Raw genomic sequence first — 23,603 nt, forward strand, 5'->3', positions numbered from 1 at the left:
AATTTACATTACTTCAGAGCAAGCATACCACAGGGGAATCACAGCCTCCAACATAGAATTTTATAGAAAAATGCCTATCTACAAAGATGATGCCCTAAAAAACAAACTTTAGCCATTCTTTAACAAGAGTAACATATTATATCCCTTTCAAATAATTATGTTGATAGTAACATTATGTAATTACATTCACACTGATAACCCACAGTGCATTTTTCCTGAGAATAAAAACCTCAATCTAGATTTTTCAGTCTTAAGAAACAGGACTAAATTCGACTTTCACTGAAAAGCTAGTACAATCAAAACAGTGCCCAGAAGAAAAAACTACTCTTATTACTCACACAGTAAAACATGGATAATTCCCTGATCATTACTTATGAGCAAGCCATTCTTCCATTTAGCAGGAAAACTCCTTGAGCCTCTCTAACACACAAGTAACCTGCATCTGAAACTAACTCAGGAGCAAGCATGTTACCGTGTCAATACTTAAAAAACACTACGCAGTCTGTTCATTATCAGCCTTGTTTTTCAGGACAAGGAAGAGAGATACAAGTAGAGAGAAAAACCAGTATTCCAGGCTTTCCAATATAGGCCTAGCAATCCTGTTGACCATTGATTCCAAACCGCCTGTTAGCAAATGAAGAGGTTTAATTAACTCTGTTATGACACAGAAACTGAGGCTCCAAATCACCAAGCAGAAGTGGAAAAGGGGGGAGGGGTTAGTAAAGCTTAATAAAATGCTATCTAAAAGATGAATGTTAGTTATTATGAAGCAAACACTATTCTTAAGGTGGCAATCCCTCCCTTCTAACAAATTCTTAACAATCACCTATGAGCAAGATCCAAGAGCTTAATTGTTGTAAAGAACATCTGAGAGTTTTACAAACTCGTTGCACATGCACTGTGTACTACTGCTGATAATGAGAACTGACTACAAAATTGCCAAGAACACTGAACTAGAGAACAGAGAACAACTGCTCTGAGGAGAAATACAGGGGTTTTGTGAACCTCTAGTTTACATTTTCATCAGCTGATCAATATGCAACAATTTTATATTGTGTGTGACATCTGTTCAAAGACAAATGTCTCACTTAATATTATATATTGCTGTTCCATTAACTCTGAACCTCATGACTCAACAAAACTTAGTATCTAATGTAACCTTTCTTTACTATTTTCTTGCACTGGACAGCACTGTACCATTTTGAGGTGCACATAAAATAATGAAATTACAAAAAAAAAAAAAAAAAAGGGTGGGGAAAAATGCAACAAAAAAATGCACAATGAAATTTCTTCACACTATCAAAGCTGAAGAAGGCAGAAGACAATCTCCCTATGTGACTTCAGCTGAGACTGGCATTTAGAAACCTAAAAATTATTGCTTTGTGCGGGATTCCACAAGACCATGTACCACAAGCAGCAATGGGGGTTATAAATACATTTGAGCAAATAGGCAAACTCACAAGCTGAGACCCATGAATGAGGACTACATATATGTACACCTATATAAATAGTAACTTTGAAAAATCAATTTCATGTTGCCCGCCTTTTTCCATACCACACAACACATCATCAACGTTATACTGTTGTCATTTTAGTTCCAAAGGGATAGCACAAACCCACAGGCTAACACTAAGAGATGCTACACAACAATTAACTTTTGTTAAGTTCTTTCCCTACTAGGCATCTGCACAAGGGCAATGAACAAGAGTATTTTACTTCTCACATTAGAAGAACTTCTATTTGTATGTTAAATACTGTTCCTATGGTTTACCTGTATAGGCTTCAAAAGGTCTTTGGAAACAAATACACTTTGTTGATCTCCAAGGAACCGAACAGAAGTTATGGATCCCAAGCCAGCTTTGTCTACTAGAGATCTGTACATCTAAAGACAAAACAGAACAAAACTGTTATGCCACTGTAACTGCTATCAACATAATTCTGGAAATAGGCACTGGCAATTTTCCACACATGAAAAATGAGACAAAACCATTAAGTTTTTATTTACTGCAAGGATTTCCTAACATTTGTGCTGCCACCAGATTACATCATTTATTTAAATCCAGTAATTTAAACCAGATACACATTTGGGAATTATTAACATACAGGTCTACAGATCCATGATTTCCCAAAAACTTATGTGGGAAAAAAAGTGTACATATGTTTTTCTGAGAAACAGGGGTTATTTTTAGAAAATTCTTAACAGCTGGAAAAAAATACAAAGGGAGAAATACAACCACAGCCTTGTATTGCTCAAACAGTGGCCTTGCAATTGGAGACAAAATACAAACTTTTACTAGCACCCTGCACAGCCTGGCAGTTTCCCACTACTCCATTTGTTGACTCTCCCTGCTTCAAGCTGTAGCTTGTATCCCATAAAATCTGGCTTGTCGTCTCCAGACCCAAGCACCACTTTTTTGTTGTTGTTTGTTTTTTCAAGGCAGGGTTCTCTGTTTAACAGCTTTGGCTGTCCTGAAACCTTTTCTGTAGAGCAAGCTGGCCTCTCCCTCCCAAGTGCTAGGATTAAAGGTATGTGCCACCACACCTGGCTGGATCACTTTTGCTCCATATTTACAATGTGGGTAAAGCAATGCCTATGAGTTTACAGAAGCTTTCGAGCCCCATCATATTCTGAGCTCCCTCTTCCCATTCTTCCCCGATCAGGTCCTCCCCATTAATGCCCACTGAGTCCAATCAACACTGCTTGTTAGAATGCACTTGCCATACTTTCTTAAGTCAGCAGCACACTCCAATTTCCTTCAAGTGCTAACCATCTGGCCAAACCAAAGGATCTGTGTGAATGCACATCTACTTCCTTCTAAGTTCCAGGACAGCCTTCCAAAGCCACAGAGAAACCCTTCCTCAAAAAACAAACAAAAAACCAAAGTCATGGGACCTGCCACAAAGCTCCCACCAGGGTAGACAGAAGATCCTCAGTGTTCTTCTACCTTGTCACACACCTGACATGAGTGTTTCCCTGAAGGTCAAAGGGGAATTATTATATTTCCCTTGTTTCATCCAAAATGGACTAAATGTTTTCTATTTGTCAGTTCAATGAAACACAAGATTTACTCACTATTGCAGGCCACTGAGTAACTCGCTCAGGAATTTCAGGTGACTTTCGCTCCGCCAGAACCAAGTTATGCTCTACTAAAAATGCTCTCCTCAGAAGGCTGTAGACATCTATCCATCTTCTCTTCCTCCAAGACTCCCCATCAAATTCCACACATACCTAAACACAATAAAGCAAACTCAATTATAAGTGCTGAAGTTTTACGCTCTTGTTATTTTACTTGAATGCATGATGTTTCTACTGGGGATGCTATCTCTGTCTCACAGCCTACAATATGAATGATAGATAATCAGAGATAATCACACATGGTCCAAGCTCTAGTTCCCAGGATACAAAAGTCTAGAGCACTTAGGATCTGTGCCCTCAAGATGACCTCTGCAAATCCTAGACCTCAAAGAAACCCCCAAAAGAAGGGTTTTACATATGCTAATTAAGAGTATGTTCTTTGGTTAGCTATGAGAAACTTGAAACCCAAAATACTTATTACACTGCATTGTAACTCTGTTAACATTAAAAGCATGTTTAAAATGACTCTTCCACCACTATAATCCACTGTTACAGTTCCCCAGTACCAGAAGAACTTAGTACAAAGCCTAATATATATTATAACCTCTCTTCAACATTCCTCCCAAGTAATCCGGGGAATTTACCTCAGAGTTAGAGGCCTAAAATTAATTTCTTCATTCCATAAAGAAATAAGGACATATCTCTAAAGATTTGCTGTTGTCAGATTTCCAGTGCTGAGAAAGAACCCAGGCAAATGCTCCATTGCCCAGCTACAGCCACAGCCCATACAGCCTTATATGAAAATTGTGACAAAACAAAACATACAAGCAAAACAAAACAACACACAACCCCAAAGCAAGTCTCTTGTTAGCAGCCTGAATCAGGAACTGATCACAAAATCTTAAATTATATGCATCTGCCAAAAACACCCCAAATTTCTCTATGTCGTTTAATTCTAGATACTTAATCTTCTCAACAAATTTCAATAAAATCACTTATATCCAATGCAGAAGAATCAATTGTTTTTATTTAAAATTCTTCCTCCTCCAAACCAGCCTCTCATTTTGAGTTTCAAGGATTAATCAAATTTTTATCTATGGAGTCTGCTCATTTCTCCTCAGCAGTGAGACTACTAGCTCATTTGCTTCCTTCAAAATTCTGCTAGAAGCTAGAGAATTCTTTCCTTGAAGAGCTTTCCCTTACCAGAGTCAACACCTCCTGTAGCAGACAAAATGAAAATATCTACCTATTCTTCCTAACTCTCATGCACAGCTGCTATTTGTGGAAGACTGATACAGGAAGTCTACGGGTCAAAGTCTGTATCTGCTTCTGCATACCATCATGTATCCCCAGCACACTATTTCTAATCATTAACCAAATTATTAAAATGAACAAATCAACAATTTCCCTCTGAACTGGCTCTTATCTTGTTTCTCTTATCTATTTAAAAGGTAGCAAGTTTCCTGTTCAATACTGTTAACTGCCATCCTAAACTTTCCTAGTCTATACAATACCTTTTTAAAAACCACTGAGGCTGTGGGCAGAGATGGCTAACTAAGCAGTTAAGAGGATTTAGGTTTGGTTCCCAGCACCCAAACAATGGCATACAACTTTTAATAGAAGCTTCATGTCCAAAGACTGCCATGCTCCTGTTTTCTAGCCAGAGACTCTCTGTTCATCAGCCTTAAGCCTCACTCAGCTTCCAGTGACAGTTTTTTTCCAGTAGCAGAAATACGGAATAAAGGGGATAACCATAAGCAAAAGTACAGAATTAGAGATCTGCACTTGAATCCCAGCTCTGGAGCTTTATTAAAGTGGTTTTACATGAACAAAATCAACATAAGAAAACAAAGGAAACTAACTAACCAGAACTCCACCTAAGTCTTACAGCATAAGGACCCCATTTCATACTCCTAGAATCCACAGAAAACTGAGCACAGAAGCATGTACCTGTCACGCCAGTGCTGGGAACAGGAGATGGGGATCAGCAAGTTCCCCTAACTCAAAGAGTTAGGTAGAAAATAAGCAAGACACTCAGCATCAACCTCTGGTCTCTACCATACAACACACACATACACTCAAAACACAGAAACACACTGGTTAAATGTAATCCTTTGAATCTTATTTTATTAGCTTCAAGATAAAAAATAGTAACATCTACCTCTCACTGAATTTAGATTTAAAAATAATTATCAAGTTTTTCTGTTTTATTTTCTTTCTTTCTTTTTTTTTTTTTTTGAGACAGAGTCTTATATAGATCTAGCTGACCTATATATCAATTGTACAGATCCGGCTAGCCTTAAACTCAAAAGATCTGTCTGCCTCTGCCTCAAAGTGACGGGATTAAAGTTATGTGCCACTCTGTCCAGCTTAAGACTTCATGATAACTCTCACTGCTAGACCACATGTTAGGACTAGGAAAGAGTCTGCAATGTGATATTCACAAGGAATAGGTGAAGGATTTTTTTAAGATACTAAGTGGCTTCCTAAAGCTTAACATTACAATTATTGTCCAATCACTATTTGGAGCTTAAGACAACCTAATTAAAAAAAAAAAAAAAAATCAAATAAGAATTCTCTCAAATTTGAGGTACTCAGAGGGGAAAAAAAGCTTAGCTACTGAAAACTGTCCAAGTTTTAACACTGCAAAATGATACCATCATGATCTACCAAGTTTAACTCCCCAAACCACACAATCACACTTAAAAACAAAAAACAAAAAACTCTAATATCTTATTTCACAATTTTTTGTCGAACTGCATTTACAGCCATCTGGAGGCACATGCCAAAGGTTGGACACATCAATGGTGACTTTCAAGTATTAGCCTGTGCTTGGCTAAAATTCATATTAGCTTTGGCTTTAAACAAGATGACTTGTACAAAATACATACTGTAATCCAATACTAGGTACATTCCTCAACATTTTTAGTTTCCTATCAAAACCATGCATGTCTTTTAGAAGCCAGGGTTACAGTTCAGAGGTGGACGCTTGCCTAGCATACCTGAGTTAAGTCAGGCACAGTGATACAAAACAGGGAGATCAGCAATTCAAGGTCTTTCTCAGATATAAAGTACATAAGACTTGTCTCAAATTATCAAAATTAAGGACACTCCTCTCAAGATGTTCACCTACCAATATTTCTATCAGAAGATACTCATATTCAAAGACAACTACAGTAACTGTATGACAAAGTAATAAAGTCAAGTGTATGAGCTGATCAATCTACCTGGTTCCCACTGTGTTCTTTCCATGGGTGTACAAAGAGATATTACTTATGCTTAATTAACTATGGTTCACTACCTATACTTTCCAAATTTGCTTCTCTTTTAATAGAGTATTTATAAGTGGTAACTATTAGTCTATCAAATCTTGATCAGATGTTGGATAGTTCAAACCATTTCAAGCTAATTTTCCCCCTAACAGTGGAGTCTTTATGCTACATGGAGTAATGTTACATCTGATCAAGCTATTCTCTAAACCTACCAATAATGTTCCCAAGTAAGATGGCATGGTTAGTACAGAGTTTTCATTATACATCGACTCTATGCCTAGCTCTACAAAGCACACAATTCAGTGTGTGTGCATGCACATGTGTGCAGTGATACCTGAAAATCATAAAACCTAACATTCAATTTTAAGAAGTAAACAGTGTTTATTGCACTGTGCTAAGAGTTTCTAATTTTACAAAGCTTCAATGGCAGTGGAATCCATAATTTTCTAATTCCAGGGGCACAGAAGGACAAAGACTAGACATCAAAGCATCCAACTGCTGACAATAGTAAGAAATGGTATCTACAGGAAATAAAGACTACTTATTTGCTAAAGACAGCCAAAGGAGGGGACAGAAAACTCAAGAAACAGCAGATTTAAAGGAAGCTACACACCTACACAGGCAAGGTGGGGGTAGAGGGCCTTCCCTTTACCCTTTAGTAGAAACAGTAGGGTAAGATAAAATAAGTCTTAAAACTAGGAAATGGCCACTGCCTCATCAGCAAATGATTTCTATGTTTCCCCATAACAAAAGAAATGGTCTTTAAGTCCTTCATTTATTCATCAAAGTATTTGAACACACACTGTCAAGCAGAGGTCGAGGTGTTAGACACAAAAAAGCATGTAAAATGAAGTATACTAACCTCATTCTAGCTGAAAATTAAAGCCACTATCTGAGGTATGCACAAGAGTGAGCAAGCTATTTAACTTCTTTAAAACTACATTTTAAAAAATCCTATCTTACCAAATAGAATACTTATAAGGATTCAAAATGGCACTTGTCACATAATAACCATTTGAAAATTAGTGACTAACTTCTTCAGAATCCACTACTACATACACTGCATTTCTTTTCTTTTTTTTTTTCCGGGGTGGGGGTGGGGGTGGGGGTTCGAGTCAGGGTTTCTCTGTGGCTTTGGAGGCTGTCCTGGAACTAGCTCTGTAGACCAGGCTGGCCTAAATTCACAGAGATCCACCTGCCTAGGCCTCCTGAGTGCTGGGATTAAAGGTGAATGCCACCACCGCCCACCACTGGGCCCATACATTGCTTTTCTATCCTTTAAAATCACTGTTACAAAGTCTTTTTCTCGGTGAAACAATGTTAAGCACCCTTCACCTTATTATCCTTCATCCAACTGCAAGTCTAGAAAGGCTAGTATTTGTACTAATAGCAAATGGACAGTTGCAGTCAATTTGAAATTCCCTTGTATTTAGCCTAGTCACTCAACCACCAAAAGATACGCCCTAAACCCTTAATGTAAACATGGTCTTAATTACTTTGTTCTGGCTTTAATCTCACTAAGCACAACTTGGTTCTAGAGCTTTAAGACAACATTTTTGTTAAACACAACATGCCCCCTAAACTTTTAATAACTTTTGCTACTCAACTAGAGAACTTAGTGATAAATACTTGGGAAAAGAAAGCAGATTTGCACCACACACAAGGTCTGGGTTATAAAAATTTCTCAGTAAGGCAAAGTCCATCAATAACAAATTTTCTTGAACTGAAACCCCAGAATGCGCACTCGCAAACATGGATTCAAATACTGCCACGGCCATTTAGTAGCTAATTATGCCAGCCTGGATCAAAGACTTGTCTGAAAGTGAAGCTATCACCTCAGGGGCAGGAGGGGATATGGCCAAGAAAACACATACTAAGGACCTTTTACAGGTCCTTAATCCTAGAAGGAAATACCTAGGCTCCTGTCATCTTCCTAAGAACTAAAGACTATAAAGTTGAGATATTGCTCCCATTTAGGTTAGATCAAACAAATGTACTAGAATGTTTTCAACTTGGCAGATGAAAACACTACAAGCATGACTGAAATCTGGTACACAGGCCATTCTATGTAGAAAGGTTATTGGCCTAAGAAAATAGCCTGGTCATCCCCACACAACTCACTATCTCTAAAACCGGGTTTGGTAGCATGAGTGGGAGGGAAGAAAAGCTACACTTCACCGAGCATATAGGAGCAGCACCACTGTGGCAGCATGGTGCCACTCTCATCAGGCAGCATGATGGTAATGGGGAAGCCTCTGGAGGAAAACTTCCTAAGTGAGAATACAGACTACGCTAATTCCTAGGTATAAGGCCCGAAAGCTAATGAACTTAGTGTTCCCTAGGCACAAGATCACCATCTGTAAAATGGTATCAACAATACTTAGTAGCCCAAAGTACTGCTATAATGATCAAAAAAGAGTAGCTGTTAGTGATCACAAGGATGCTTGGAATGTGACTGAATGTCCAGTGGTCACTCTTCCCTTGCAGATGAATACAAGGCACTTGGTGAAAAGTGTCAATACATAACCAAATATCCTTTTCCAATGATCCTCTGAAGACTCATAATAGTATAGGCATGCACTGTCAAGTCTGTATTCAAATGAAGGGTTTCAGAAATCAGCATTCAACTGACAATGGCTAAAACTTGCTTCCTTTGAGTAGTTTTCAAGAAAAGGGTAAAAACACAAGGAAGCATAGATCCCAAAGCATGTATATTACTCAGGGTAGAAATGTCTTCTGTCCTGACAAACTTCCTTTATTACCACTTTGGAGTCTTTGTTAAGAATCTTTCCTCAGATGTTTTTGCACAAGGGAGTCTTTGATGGCACAATGGTTTCCTCACTGCTTATTTCCAGACTATCTTTTCACACCAATACTTGTATCAGAGAGTAGAATTCATCCTTTCAAAAGATGGAACTGAAAAAGCTTCCAATGTCATTCGCATTAAAAGTATGTTCACTGGTCACACCAGTTCCCTTTCTCTCCTTCCTCCCAAACACCCACATGTAGTATTTCTGAAGGCATTCCTCCCAAACACCCTGTATGGGACAGCTCCACCCAAGGCCTCCATATATGGTCCTATCCATACCAACCCAGCTTCACTGACATCAGGAACTCACTCCTGCCTCACTAATCACACACCAGCAAATACCCACTCGTACAGAACTAAGCTCCTCCCTCTACATTCATACTTCATTTCCAAGCTGTAAAGTTCAAAAAGTTGAGTGAAGAAATAAAGAACAACACCCGCACCTCAAATAGTCTATTTTCAAAGCACTCGATAATTAATGATTTCAAATGTCATCCACTTCTCTAACCTATTACTAATAAACAATACTACTCCCGTTGGGGGCATAATCAGACAGTCCTAGTGGGACCCAGCGCCTGCATTAATGAAGCATGTCTGAACAATCCTAAACCCATTATTAATCTCAGGCAGCTGGAGCTCTAGGCCAAACACACCTTGACGCTACACATTTCAAAGACTTTCAAGGTCTAGATTCTGCACCTTTAGATCACATGCCAACTTTCTAGTGGCCCATTTCAGAAAAGGGAGGGAGGGGAGTTTGACTGCCGCGTTACCAAGGTAACTGAAAACCGTCTGACTGCCCAGCCCCAGGAGATGGGTTTTTTGTTTGTTGGGGAGGAGGGGGTGTTTTGTTTTGTTTGTTTTTTACCTTCAGATCTTTCTTGGTAACGTCAGTGTGGGAAACAGCTCGAATGGTCCCCGACAGCCAGGGCCACTCTGCGACTCGCTCCAAGTCCCAGCTGTCGTGGGCGCCGTCGCTGCCTTCGGCTGCGGACAGGCTAAGGAATCGCTTCCCCACCAATACTGGCCAACTTTCTCCCAGCGTGAGCACCATGGTTTCCACGCCAGCAGGAAGGGCTCCTCCCTGCAAAAGGCACAAAAACAAAATGCGATGGGGGCGGCCGCGGTCGGAGGCGGCCCGAAGAGCCGAAGCGCCGACGGGGACCGGTGGAGTGACACCCCCGCGGGTGGACCCCGCACCCCAAGCTGCCGCCCGCGCCTCCCCACCCCCCTCCTGTCCTCCCCCGCCGCAAACACCGGCCCGAGTGCCGCGTGACCCTCTCGCCCTACCAACTTTCGCTTTTTCCAAACCTTTCAAAGCTGGACGCCGAGGGAGAGAAGGGAGGGCTGAGCCGCAGCGCCAGAGCTTTTTCCTAAGTGTCCGTCCCCTCGCCCCAGCAAAGAAAAGGCTCCCCCAGAGCAGAGGGACCGTCCCAGCGGCCGGTCCCCGCCCCGGGCGGCCTCGGAGCCGCCGTGGACTAGCTCGCGACTCGACACTTGCCGCGCCCCCCGCCCCCGCTTCCGGGCCGCCGACTCGGGCGCACCCCCGCCCGGCCTGCGCCGCGAACCCAGGCGACGCGGCGAGCGCCCGCGCGGGCCCTTCACCCTTCTCCCCCGGCCTCCCGCAGCCGAGGCCCGCGGCGCGCTTACCCCGCCTCCCGCCTCCCTGAGTCACCCGCGACGGCGGCAACAGAGCCCAGCCGCCCAGCCGACTCCAGCTCTGACTTGGTTCAAGAGCTCTCTCTCACAAGACACGCACAGCCTCCCGGGCCCGCCCCCTCGGAGCCGCTGCCGCCGTTTATTGGCTGAACCGCGGGGGCCGGGCGGGGCAGCTAAAGAGACCGTCCGCTCCTATTGGCTATTCTGAAGAGGGCGGGGCGAGGAAAAAAAAACAATTCCTTGGCTGCCTCCTCCCTTTCCCCCGCCCCCCCCGACTCGAAGCCGACCCCCCATTAGAGCGCGCAGAACGCAGGCGGAAGATCCCTCCGCCGCTGCTCCATTCTTCCATTTGTTGCCTCGCGCTACGCAAAAAAGTCCGGCCGAATCGGTTATCGACTTTGAAGCCAGACGGAAAACCGCACGGGCTCGCAGATAAGACTGAATGGGGAGACCCAGGACCGTGCGTGCCGATTGGGCTACGCGTGAAGCGCGTAGGATGTCGACCGAAGACGGACCTTCCAAGAGGCGGAAGAATCTCACGGGAAAGGGGCGGGGGCGGGACACAGCCTGCGGGGGAGGGACGGTACAGGGACGTGCGGTTTCAGGCGTACGCAGTTAGGGGGAGGAGCGACTCGGCTCCGGAGGCTGGTGCGCAGGCGCCGGGAGGGGCGGGCTCTGGAGCTTGGGCTGATGGGTGAAATGGCCGCTGGAGGCGCAGGCGCACGTGGTGCGGGTCGTGACTGTCTAGGTCCGCCATTTTGAAGGATGAGCGAAGAAAGAGTAAATGGAAAACGATGTCGTGCACTCTAGGGGCGAGCGATCCGCCAGCTGCGGTGTGCCGCGCGTTTCCTTAACGTGAAGTGGGTATAAGGGGCTCTGAGACTTGACGAAGAAACTGAAAAAGAAGGTGGAGTTGATGACCAAGGTAACAATGGAAGAGAAGGTGACTTTGAAGGACAAAAGAGAGAAAAGATGGCTATGTGGTTTGTACCAGAAGATTATTGGTTGAATGAAGAATTGCAATGAACGATGGAACACTTCTTAATGAAGCCTGGTGCCTGACCCAGCATCATATTTAGCAGTCCTTAACATAAAAAGACTGGAAATTGCCTGTTTGACAATAGTGAAAATGGGACATCAGATAAAAGTTCAAAAAATGTATTAAGGAATGAGTGAATATACAACGGAAATTAGTACCAAATGTTCATTTTGAAATATGCTTGGCCTGAGAACATGACATTAGAAAGTTAAAGCTTGAATACTGAAAAATTAACTAAGTTGAATGTATAATATGCAGACCATTAAAAGGTGGGAAATGGAAGGAAGAAACCTGTCCGCTTCAACAAAAGGCAGATATGGGAACAAGAAAAACAAAAGAAAGAAGAAGAAAGTATGATAAAGATAAAATGTCTGGAATAAGTCCATTTCTATTTACAATAAATATAAATGGGTTAATTTTATTCATACGTATGGAAAGGTATTTAGTATTATAAAAAGTAAGTTCTGGGCTGGAGAGATGTCTCAGCCGTTAAAGGCTAAGTAAGTTCCTTGTACAAAGAAAACTGCAGCATAAGAAGCTTGAAACAATTATGGTAAATTTTTATCAGAAGGCAATCCGAAGAAAACTATGCTAGCATCTCTGTACACTTATACTTCATTTGATAAGAGCTATATTCTGAGAAAAGGCTGTTAAGGGATTTCATCACAGAGATAACACAGTATGCTTGCAGATGCATACATGTCACAGAAACCTTATAGGATTACCATTGTTTATATAGTATATCACTCACCCAAATATTGTTGTATATGAGTAGTTATAGTAAAAGCCTAAAAAGAGGTGTGGTGGTACAGGCCTTTAATTCTCCCACTCTGAAGGTACTGGCAAGCAGATCTCTGAGTCCAAGGTCAGCCTGGTCTACAAAGCCAGTTCTAGGACAGCCACTACAGAGAGAAACCCTGTCTTGAAAAACAAACAGACTTAAAAAGAGAAAGGATTTTATTCTTATAAAGGATTGGGTCTATCAAATAATATGTATTATTGAACAATTCTGACTAAAAATAAGAACTAAAGTTAATTGTACTAAACTACTAGAAAATTTTGATGACTGGTAATCATAAATGCTATAAATCCACCTATCTCAAAAAGAAGCACCTTAAAATTTAAAAACAAGAGGCATAAATTCCACTAAAACACAAACATTTTTGTTTTATTCATGACTCTGGGACTCAAGAAAAGTTGGGAAGATACCCAGTATACTTTATCAATTACAAAGTCCTATTTCCTAATCTGAACCAAAAAAAGTACAAAAGAAAGCTGACACACTGTACCTACAAACATAGATTCTTTTATTTACTAGAGTTATTGGAAAACATGTTTGTTGATGTTAACATAATCATTTTATAAAATAATGAACTTCATTTTGACATTTTCTTTGTTAATAGTTTTTTATTTAGAAACAATCTTATTTTACAAATCATTCCCCCTCCCTCTCCCTCCCATCCTCCCATACCCCTCCCCAACCTCCCCCAACCCACCCCACCCACTCCCCAAGGATAGTGAGGCCTTCTAAGAGGAATCATCAAAGTCTGTCATATAATTTTGGGAAGGGCCTAGTCCCTCCTCCATGTATCTGGGCTGAAATAGTATCCCTCCATAGAGATTGGGCTCCCAAAGTCATTTGGACATTTTCATAGGTAATTCATTTTGATAATATTCATTCCCATATTTCTCTTATTTTCCATCTCATGCCTGTTAGTCAGAGCTGCCTAGAAAGCTAGACTATTAAAACTAAATTGAATGTTCATGAGCTTAAAACTTTTATGAGCATCCTAGAAACCAAGGTGTGTGTGTGTGTGTGTGTGTGTGTGTGTGTGTGTGTGTGTGTGTGTGTGTGTGTGTGTGTGTGTGTGTATCCTGGGAAGCCACTTAGCAGGTATGGACTGGAAGATAGGGCAAAATAAAAATAAATAATTTTAGTGGTCATCAGTGAATGTGGGAAGAAAAATGGAAATAATCTAAATGTGCTTCAATTAGAAAGTGAGTAAATAACATTAATAAAGGAACCAGCCATAATTCCAGCACTTGGAAAATGGAGGCAGGAGAATTAGGAATGCATGACTAGCCTCGGGTGAATAGGGGTTCAAGGTTGGTGTGGGTTACCTATGATTCTAAAAAATAAACAACAAAACATGGAAAATAGAATAAGTGGAATGTGGTTTATATATTGGAAAGTTTCAGAGTACTTACTTGAAAAGGAATGAAAAATTCTAAATTTACCAATAGATTACCAAAGCACTTTGAGAAAAAGTACTGCATTTCACATTCACTACTTAATATTACATACACAAAAGTACTTTATTTGGTCCATTATATTAAAATTTGTAATACTGGTTATTGGTGTGTGAAGGCACGTACCAGAGTTGACAGTACTGGTCAATGATAATTAGCATTATTTATAGTCTGATTTTTTTTGTATTTAGTTTTTCCCTGTAATTAAATGAATAAGTGCAACCAACACCACTGTCTACATCTAGAACACCTGCATTATCCCCAAAAGGAATTTTGTGCATAATAAACAGTCATTATTCTCAGCCTAGCAGCCATTAGCTTAGTTTTTGTCTCTATAGAATGCCATAGCCTGATAATTTTATATAAACAAAATCATGTAATATGTGTGTCTGGGTTCTCGCACTTAGCAGAATATTTTAAAGGTCTGACCATATTGCACATTTATAATTTTTTATAGTCTTAATTATAATCCACTGTGTGGCTAGGACACATTTTGTTTATTCACTAATTAGATGATAGGTGTTTGGGTTGTTTCTGCCATTTGGTATTACCAATAGTGTTACTATGAATATCTCTGCATGTATGGGTTTTTATAAATTGGTTATCCATAATTTTATATTCTTTTGAGTATAAAATAAGAAGTGCCTTTAATTCCAGCACTTGGGAGGCAGAGATGGATGGATCACTATGAGTTCAAGGCCAGCCTAGTCTACAGAGTAAGTTCCAGGACAGCCAGGGCTGCACAGAGAGACCCTGTCTCGAAAAGCAAAATTTTAAAAAGTACACTTAATAGGCCATCTGTTAAACTATGACTGGCAAGATAGATCAGTGGACAAAGGTGATAGTCACCAATCCTGAGGACCTGAGTTCTAGCCCCAGAACCAGCATAATGAAAGTTGGCCTCTGGCTGCCCACATTCACTCTGTGGCAAATGCACAGCAATGGAGTCAGGACATTACAAGTGGTGTCACCACACCTGGCATTTTAATTTTTTTAATTACCTATTTCTTTTGTAAGTGTGTTCCTGTGGCGATCAGAGGAGAACTTGTGGTAATTAGTTCTCTCCTTCCACCATATGGATCCAGGGATCAACCGTGGGTATTCAGGCCTGGCAGCAAGTGCCTTTACTTGCTAGGCCACCTTGCCAGACTGCTCTTGGCATGTTTACATGGACTCTTGGCATTAAACTCAGGACTTATTGCCTTCAAGGCAAGCACTTTACCAACTGAGCTGCCCTCCTGGGCCTTTATGTGTCCAGATCAATATGCTGAAGTAAGACACCTGAAGTGAGTGGAGAAAAGGACCATTTCCTGACTGAGAGCTGGTATGAAGAGCCACAGAACAATGAATGAGACATACCCAAGGCTTGCAAACACAGGGCCCATTAACAATGGCCTAAAGGGGCAAGAGGACCATGATGGCTATTTTTGGTTGTCAGCCTCCCTATATCTAGAGTGAACTATCCAGAAATCAAGGGCACACTTGTGATTTGGATCTTGAAGCTGGAAGATACAGGCTTTTGACTTTTTTTTTCTTTTCCGTTTTCAAGGCAGGGTTTCTTTCTTTGTAGTCCTGGCTGTCTTGGAACTCTCTCTGTAGACCAGGCTGGCCTTGAATTCAGAGATCTGCCTGCCCCTGTCTCTCAAGTGCTGGGACTAAAGACCTAGAGGCAGGAAGGCACACCTTCAGTCTGGGCCACACCTCTGCTAGAAGCCTGTCTAAGGACAATGCAATAAACCTGCTTGCCCTCACCTTGCCAGCATATCCATCCCTTCACTGTCATTGGAATTTGCCTACTACTTTGGGATTCTAGCGTATACATTAAACCAGCTGATACACCCAGCTCAGGGGACTGAATAACCATTAGATTTTTGGACTTTTCTTTCTTTGTTTGGTTGTGGCTTTTTTGAAACAGGATTTCTCTATATAACAGACTTGGTTGTCCACATCTCTTTGTAGGACAAACTCACAGAGTTCCACCTGCTTCTGCCTGGGATTAAAGGTGTATGCCACCACATCCTTGATTCTTGGACTTTCCATTCACAGCTAGTCATTGTTGGATTAGTTGAACTACAGCCTGTAAATCATTCCAATAAATTCCATATAGATAGATAGATAGATAGATAGATAGATTGATAGATAGATAGATAGATAGATTCAGTCCATAAATTGTAACTCTAGAGAACCCTGACTAATACAAGGACAGAGGAGTTTATGGAATATTCCTTTACATTGTGACTATATGTGACTATGACTGATTTAATAAAAATGCCAAATGGACAATAGCTAGGCAAGATTTTGGGGGCAGGGAGAATACTGGGAGGAAGGGCAGAGTCAGGGAGTTGCCGGCCATATGTAGAGGAAATAGGATGTGTACAAAATGAGGTCATGAGCTATGAGCCATGTGGCAGCAAGTAAATAAATAGAAATGGGTTAATTTAAATTATAAGAGCTAGTTAGTAACAAGCATAAGCTATTAGCCATGCATTCATAATTAATAATAAATCTCTGTGTGGTTATTTGGGAGCTGGACAGCAGTCCCAACAAACAACTTTGCCTACAAATGGCTTTCCAATGTAGGGCACCTACACACATGTAAGGCTGAAAAAGCTTTTAAAAGGTTCTAAATACACAATCAGGGAGCCAAACATGACTTCCTAGTCTCATGTCTCTCATGCCAGTTGTAGTACAGAGACATGTCTCCTGGCAGCTGCCTGCAGGATGGAGCCAGCCACCAACCTTCATACAGTAGCACCATTCACTAAGCTGAGCAGTGATGGTGGCTGACATCACAATTTAAGATTCATCTTGTGTAATAAAAAAAAAAACAATACAGATGCTCAAGAAAGACAGATCCAGATTGGGGGAAAAAAATCTCTAAATGGGTTACAGTATGTTTAAAAATATACATAGGCTTGGGAGAGAAATGGGGTATAGACAGTCATAAACTAAAAAATAGTTTGAAATAATGAAGTCCTTAAAATGAGTAAAGTAATAAAAAATATAATAAGCCACATATGTAAAGATGGGAAATACACAGAAAGTCTGGGTTCTGTATGTTATTGTGTTGTCTTTGAATGTTTGGACTGCTGATGAAGAAGCAATAGCTGCTAAGAGACATTGAATTATGAAAGCTGCTAGATAAAACCAACCTATATGTTTTAAAAATATCTTGACATCAAGAGTGAAGTCAAAAGGCCTTGGGGGAGAGGTTATGCTTTTATTTCCACAGGGAATGAGAGACACTGAATTCATTCTAGGTTGATATGGATCAAGTCTGACCAGAGAAGACCCCCTGAAAATCCTGGATAGAGACATAAAGAAATAAACCTAGAAAAACTACAAAACATGTAACGTATATTTTACCTGCTCAAACAAAACAAAAGCATCTTTGGCTAACTTGTGTACAACATACAGTCTATACTTGTACTAATGCAAAAATGTGTGCTACCTTTAAAAGTTTATGTATTTTCAGAGCAAGGAGACCAGACACCAATGAAAATGGATGGCCCAGATAATCCATCATCTCAAAAATATTTCTATTACAGTTTCCTCAGAGTTCTGCATCAAAAAGAACTTCAAGGCTGTTGGCTGAGATAGTCCAGCCTCACAGACTACTACAAGCAAGACTTAACCATTATCCTAAATTTTCTCAGGCTCCCTCAAAGATGCCAGAATCCCCAGAAAACAGGAAGCAGTCTACCAAAAGCAATGCCACCAGCCAGTAGGAGTTCTGCTGAAGCTCAGACAAGCGAGGTAGGTAAAGACACTTGCTGTCAAGCCTGATGACCTGAGTTTGATCCCTAGAAACCACACACTAGAAGAAGTCTGACTCCTGTAAATTTTTCTCTGACCTCTACATAACCTCACTGTGGCATACACAATAGATAAATATGTTTTACATAGTGATATAATTTAACAAGAGTGGTAAACAAAAGACCTTAAAAAACAAACAAAGAAAGATACACAGGTGTAGGCATATTTTTCTGTCCTGCCAGCTAGCTATAGGTCTTTGAAGTGTTTGAAGACCATGTATCTATCTAAATATATCTGTTTAACCTTGAAAGCACATATGACTACAAGTTTGATTATTATAGATGATTATTAACCTGTATTTTTAATTATATATTACATTTTTAAATGAGCACAATAGTCCAAACAAGAGTAGAAACATACATACAGTATAACAAAATTAACTTTAAATTTGTATCAATAAACCAAAATCCATACCAATGTAAAAAATGTGAGGTTAATAGTTGTTCAAAAGTAGACTCAACAACCCACCTTTTTATGTCATTATTTTTATATCATATTCCCCTTTTTTCCTGTAGAAAGAGAGCTTTGAATCTAACTCCTTTTTAGCTTTTTTTTCCCTGACCATGACCAATAACAACTTGTAACCACCACACCCCAAATGATGACAAACATCCATATCCCATCAAATGACTGAAAACCACCCCATCTCTTGGGACTGTGGGCATTGTTTCTTCTACACTGCTTCCTGTTGTCTGAAGTGTGTTTGTATCTTTGGGGGACACTGAGAAAATCAGGGTAATGGTCAAGTCCTGGCTGTGGTAGTCTGTGATGCTGGACCATCTCTGCCAGAAGACTTGAAGCTATTCTGGATATAGGACTCTGAGGAAACTGTAACAGAGGCACTCTGAGATGCTGGGTCACCTGGGCCATTTGTTTGCATTGGTGTCTGGTCCCCTTGCTCTGAAAAATACATAAATTTTCAAAGGTAGCATACCTATCTGCATTAATACAAGTATAGACTGTGTGTTGTATGTAAGTCAGTCAAAGATGATTTTTTTTTGTTTTACATTTGAGTGGGATATATATATATATATATATATATATATATATATATATATATATAACCTGTTTTGTAGTTTTTCTAGGTTTATTTCTTTATGTCTGTAGCCAGGATTTTCTGGGGCTCTTTCCTGATCAAACTTGATCTTCTTTGACTTTGACCGAATCCACAGCCTTTTGTTTTCTGTGGAAATAAAAGCATAACCTCTCCTCCAACATAATACATTTTTTGACTTACATTTTAAAGTTAATCCATTTTTAAAATATATAGATTGGTTTAATTTAGTAGTTTCCACAATCCAATTCTCTCAGCAGCTATTGTTTGATCATCAGCAATCAAAAAATTTAAAGTCAACACAACACCAATCAGGATCCAGATTCCCTGTGTATTTCCCATCTCTACATGGTTCATTTTTTTTATTATTATTTTACTTTTCTTTAAAGACTATTTTTCTAAACTATTTTTCTATGACCGTCTATACTCTTTCTCTTTAGTTTCTTAAGCCTATGTACATTTTTAAACACACCGTAACATGTTTAGAGGTTTTTTCCATCTGGATCTGTCTTTACTGAACATCTGTAGTATGCTTTGATTGAATGAGATGAACCTTAAACTACTGTTTCAGCCACTGGCTACATGACTGACTCTTCCCTACAGGCAGCTGCTGGGAGACACACCATTGTACTACAGCTGGCGTGAGACTAGGAAGCTATGTCTGGATCCATATTTCTTTGTTTGGAACCTTTCCTCAAGCTTTTTAAGGTTTTATGTGGTTATATGTGGCTGGACATTGGGTACCATTTGTATGCATAATTTTCTGTCCCACCAATCAGCTCCCAAATAACCACACAGAGACTTCTTATTAAAATACATGACCAACAAGACAAAAGCATATTCTTCTTGATGGTCATGATAACAGGATAAAGAACTTGCATGAATTATTTTGTAGTGACATAACAAACATCATAATGAGTCATCAAACTCAGAAACCCAGGGAAACAGCATATGGAAACACAGAAATTAGGCAATGCTGCTCACAAAGAGCATGTGTGTACACAGTCCCATATAAAACAGTGAAATGTTGGCTTGAATTTCATCCCTTTATGTCTTACTCTTCACATCCAATCCATCAGCAAACCTTCAAAATATATTCATAAAGCCTGATGTGGAGGCATACATTTTTTTTTATCCCCAAAGGGTCATTTGAGTTCATCATTTCAAGACCAACCTAAGAAACATAGCAAGATGCCATTTACATTTTTTATAAATTAGGTTGGGGGTGTAGCTCAGTGGTTAGAGTGCTTGCCTAGGAGATGGTTTGCTCCTAAGCACTACCTAAGCCAAGGAGCATGCCTGTGATCCGAACTGAAGAAGGTGAGGTAGAAGGGTCAGAAGTTTAGGTTATCCTCTGTTATTTAGAGAGTTAGAGGCCAGCCTAGGCTATGTAAGACTCTCTAGAAAGGAGGGGAGGAAGAAGGGAGGGAGGGAGGGAGGGAGGGAGGGAGGGAGGGAGGGAGGGAGGGACAGACGGACAGACGGACAGACGGACAGACGGATGGAGACAGGCTAGAGGGACCAAACAACATGGTTTCAATGTGTTGATGGGGGCCAAGGTGTGGGGTGGTGTTTTTTTTGTTTTTGTTTTTTTTTTTTTTTTGAGACAGGGTCTCACTGTGTAGTACTGGCTGGCATGAAACTCACTATGTATATTATATTGGCCTTGAATTCAGAGTCCTGGGAATAAAGGCATGTACCACCACACCCAATCCAATTTGTGTTTCCCAAATAATTACAGATGTGGGGTCATTCACTGTAGTACAGTTGACCTACCCACCCTGTTAAAGACAACTGACTCTCCCTTTCACAGAAGCTTTCAACTGTCACTAGCTCCTCTAAGTGAAATGTTGACTGGCTTGATTTTGTGCTACACCAAGTATCCTGATCATACCCCCACCCTGTTTTGATTGTCCCTCTTTGTTTTTCAAAGCCTTCCATGTCCTTCCACACCTGCTGCTATCCACCTGGATTAAGCTATTGTCTCCATGTTGCTCCCAACTTCTCCGATTTATAACTCATGATACAGCTGGCCACTTAGATTTTTTCAAAATGCAGATTTGTTTAGTTTCTTATCCAAAAGTTTCCCCTTACCTTCAATGTAAACTCTCTGACACAGTTTAAAAATCCTCAATCCTTTCTATCTGGGAATTTCCCTAGAAGACATGAAAACTATAACAAAGAAACAAGGACAAAGCTGGCAAAAATGGCAAAATATGGGACGATGTGGCGGTTTCAATGAAATTGTCCCCAAGTCTCTTGAATTTGAATACTTGGTCCCTGGTTGGGGGCTCTTTGTCGAGAGTTAGGTGTGGTCTTGCTAGAAGAAGTATGTTACTGGTGGTGGACTTTGAGGTTTCAAAAAGACCCGTGCCACTTAGAGTTAGCTCCCTCTGTCTTCTGTTCGTTCATGAAAATGAGAGTTCTCAGCTGCTGCTCCAGCCATGTGCTACCGACCTGGTACCTCCACTCCGCCATCATAGACCCTAGTCTTCTGAAATGTAAGCCCCCAATAAACTCTTTCTTCTTTAAGTTGTCTTTGCCATGGTGTTTTATTAGAGTAATAGAAGCACAACTAATACAGATGAATTCATTTAAAGGCAGGTTAGACATAGAAATTACTGAACTTGAATATAAAGTGTGAAAAATTGCTTAAGCTGAGAGACAAAGAGGCGCTGGGAGAGACAGAGTGGGAGGAGGGAAGAGAAAGAGGGCTAGAGGTGTAGTTCAGTAGTAAAGCATTTGCCTACTATGTATGAGGACATAGATTCAATCCGCAGGACTGTGGAGGCAGGGAGACATAAACAGAAAAGAGACAGGGTGAACATTTAAGGTACGCAGAATAATACCCAAGGGTTTCACTTGTGCATGAATGTAGTCCCATAGGAGAAAGGAGTAGAATGGAGCAGAAAACATTCGAAGAGATAATAGCTGACAGTCTTTCTAAAATTAGACACTAGCTTACAGACCTAAGGGGCTCAGTTGGCTAAATCTAAAACTACGTGTACCAGAGTCAAACTGCTGAAAATCACTGGGAAGGAGAATAGCTTGAAAGAACATCTGCCTGCTTACCAAACATTACATCAGGGGTACGATGACACAGAACTTATGGAGTGAATCTCTCTCTCTCTCTCTCTCTCTCTCTCTCTCTCTCTCTCCACATAATCATATATGTAACTATATATGTTACATATATACATATATATGAGCTACTTTACTGTTAGAGGTTTCTTTTTAAAGATACTTTTTTATTTATGTGTGGGTGTTTGTGTCTGTATATGCCACATGTGGCAGGGGGCATATACCATTTGGGCTCTGCCTCCCCCAGTCAGCTTCTTTATTAGCCCAATCACAGTGACATATATTCACACATTATAAAGGAATATTCCACAAGAGCTCCTCCCTTTCCTCCCTCCAAACCCCCTACATACCCCTCCCCACTCTCCTTCAAATCCATGGCCCCTTTTTTGATAATTGTTATTTCATGCATATATTTGTATATGTACACATACATATTCCTAAATATAACCTGTTGAGTCCATATTTTACTTGTATGTATGTTTTCAGAGCTAACTGTTTGGCCCTGGACAATCAACTGCTGTGCTCTTCCTTGGGGAAGACCACCTTTCCTGCTCCCAGATTTTCTCAGTTGCTTGTAGTTCTTTGTAAAGGGTTGAGGCCTCATGGACTCTTTCATATTCATTTGGCATGAAAATCAGTGTCATCCTTGTTCAGCTCACATTTGGGCAGTCACATTGATGAAACTTTATGAAGGTAGCTTCTGATGTTACTAGGAGGCACAATCTCACAGCAAATCCACCAGTTCTCTGGCTCTCACAATCTTTCCACCTCCTCTTTTGCAATGTTAGCCTTAGGTGTGGGAGCATTTTGTAGATCTATCCTCTGGGACTATGCCCCACAGCTCTGCATTTTGATTGGTTCTAGTTTTCTGTAGTAGTTTCCTTCTGTTGCAAAGATAATTTTTCATAAGAGATGATGATTATACTTATCTGTGGATATAGGGACAAATGTTTATAGATTGTTATTAAGGATTATGCTAAATTAGTAAATTAGTGGTTGTAGATTCTCTGCCAATAACCATGACTTCACTAGTCCTAAATAGTTAGCTAGGTTTCCAGCATCAGGCACTGTTTTCCTCTTGTTAAGAAAATCAAGTCCAATTAGTAGAATTATGGTTACTGCCAAAGTATGTATGCTACTGTTGCATCTTTAGGGTGATCTTGCCATCCTAACTGTTGATACGGTTCATAGGTGCCACAACTGGGTAGGATTGTGGTTGCCTCCCTCCTTTGGAAGCTTGCATGGTGCTTCCTGGTACCATAAAAGCTGGTCCTTGGGAGGAGGTATTCAGGTCAGTACCAGCTCAGGGGTTTCTGGACCCTGTTTCTTTTGTGTATGGTGTCTTCAGCAATAGGGACTTACTTTCTACCTCTCAAGGGGCAGGGTGGGTGGTAACCAAAGGCAACAACAATAGGCTGTATGCTTTGGCAGTCTCTTAGCCATGACCAGCAACTCAAAAGAGGGCTTCTCATGTCTGGTATTGGATTTTTGTTAGGTTGTCTTTGTCTCTTGGAAGGAGTACCATCAGCCTAGATGAGAAAAGTTCA

At 40.6% G+C, this 23,603-nt stretch overlaps 1 protein-coding gene across 1 annotated transcript in view; it reads right to left on the bottom strand.

Annotated features, from left to right (window-relative positions):
* Kdm3a (lysine demethylase 3A) overlaps window positions 1-10,945 on the bottom strand; it is a 41,265-nt gene extending 30,320 nt beyond the window's left edge. The window contains exons 1-4 of the mRNA XM_027429526.2: window positions 10,808-10,945; window positions 10,026-10,241; window positions 3,074-3,229; window positions 1,772-1,882 (exon numbers count right to left, since the gene is read on the bottom strand). Coding sequence (XP_027285327.1) covers window positions 1,772-1,882; window positions 3,074-3,229; window positions 10,026-10,211 — 453 coding nt within the window. The 5' untranslated portion in view covers window positions 10,212-10,241; window positions 10,808-10,945. The remainder of the gene's footprint in view (window positions 1-1,771; window positions 1,883-3,073; window positions 3,230-10,025; window positions 10,242-10,807) is intronic.
* Window positions 10,946-23,603: the final 12,658 nt, after the last annotated feature.

Source organism: Cricetulus griseus, chromosome 8, assembly GCF_003668045.3.
Source record: "Cricetulus griseus strain 17A/GY chromosome 8, alternate assembly CriGri-PICRH-1.0, whole genome shotgun sequence".
Classification (NCBI taxonomy): domain Eukaryota; kingdom Metazoa; phylum Chordata; class Mammalia; order Rodentia; family Cricetidae; genus Cricetulus; species Cricetulus griseus.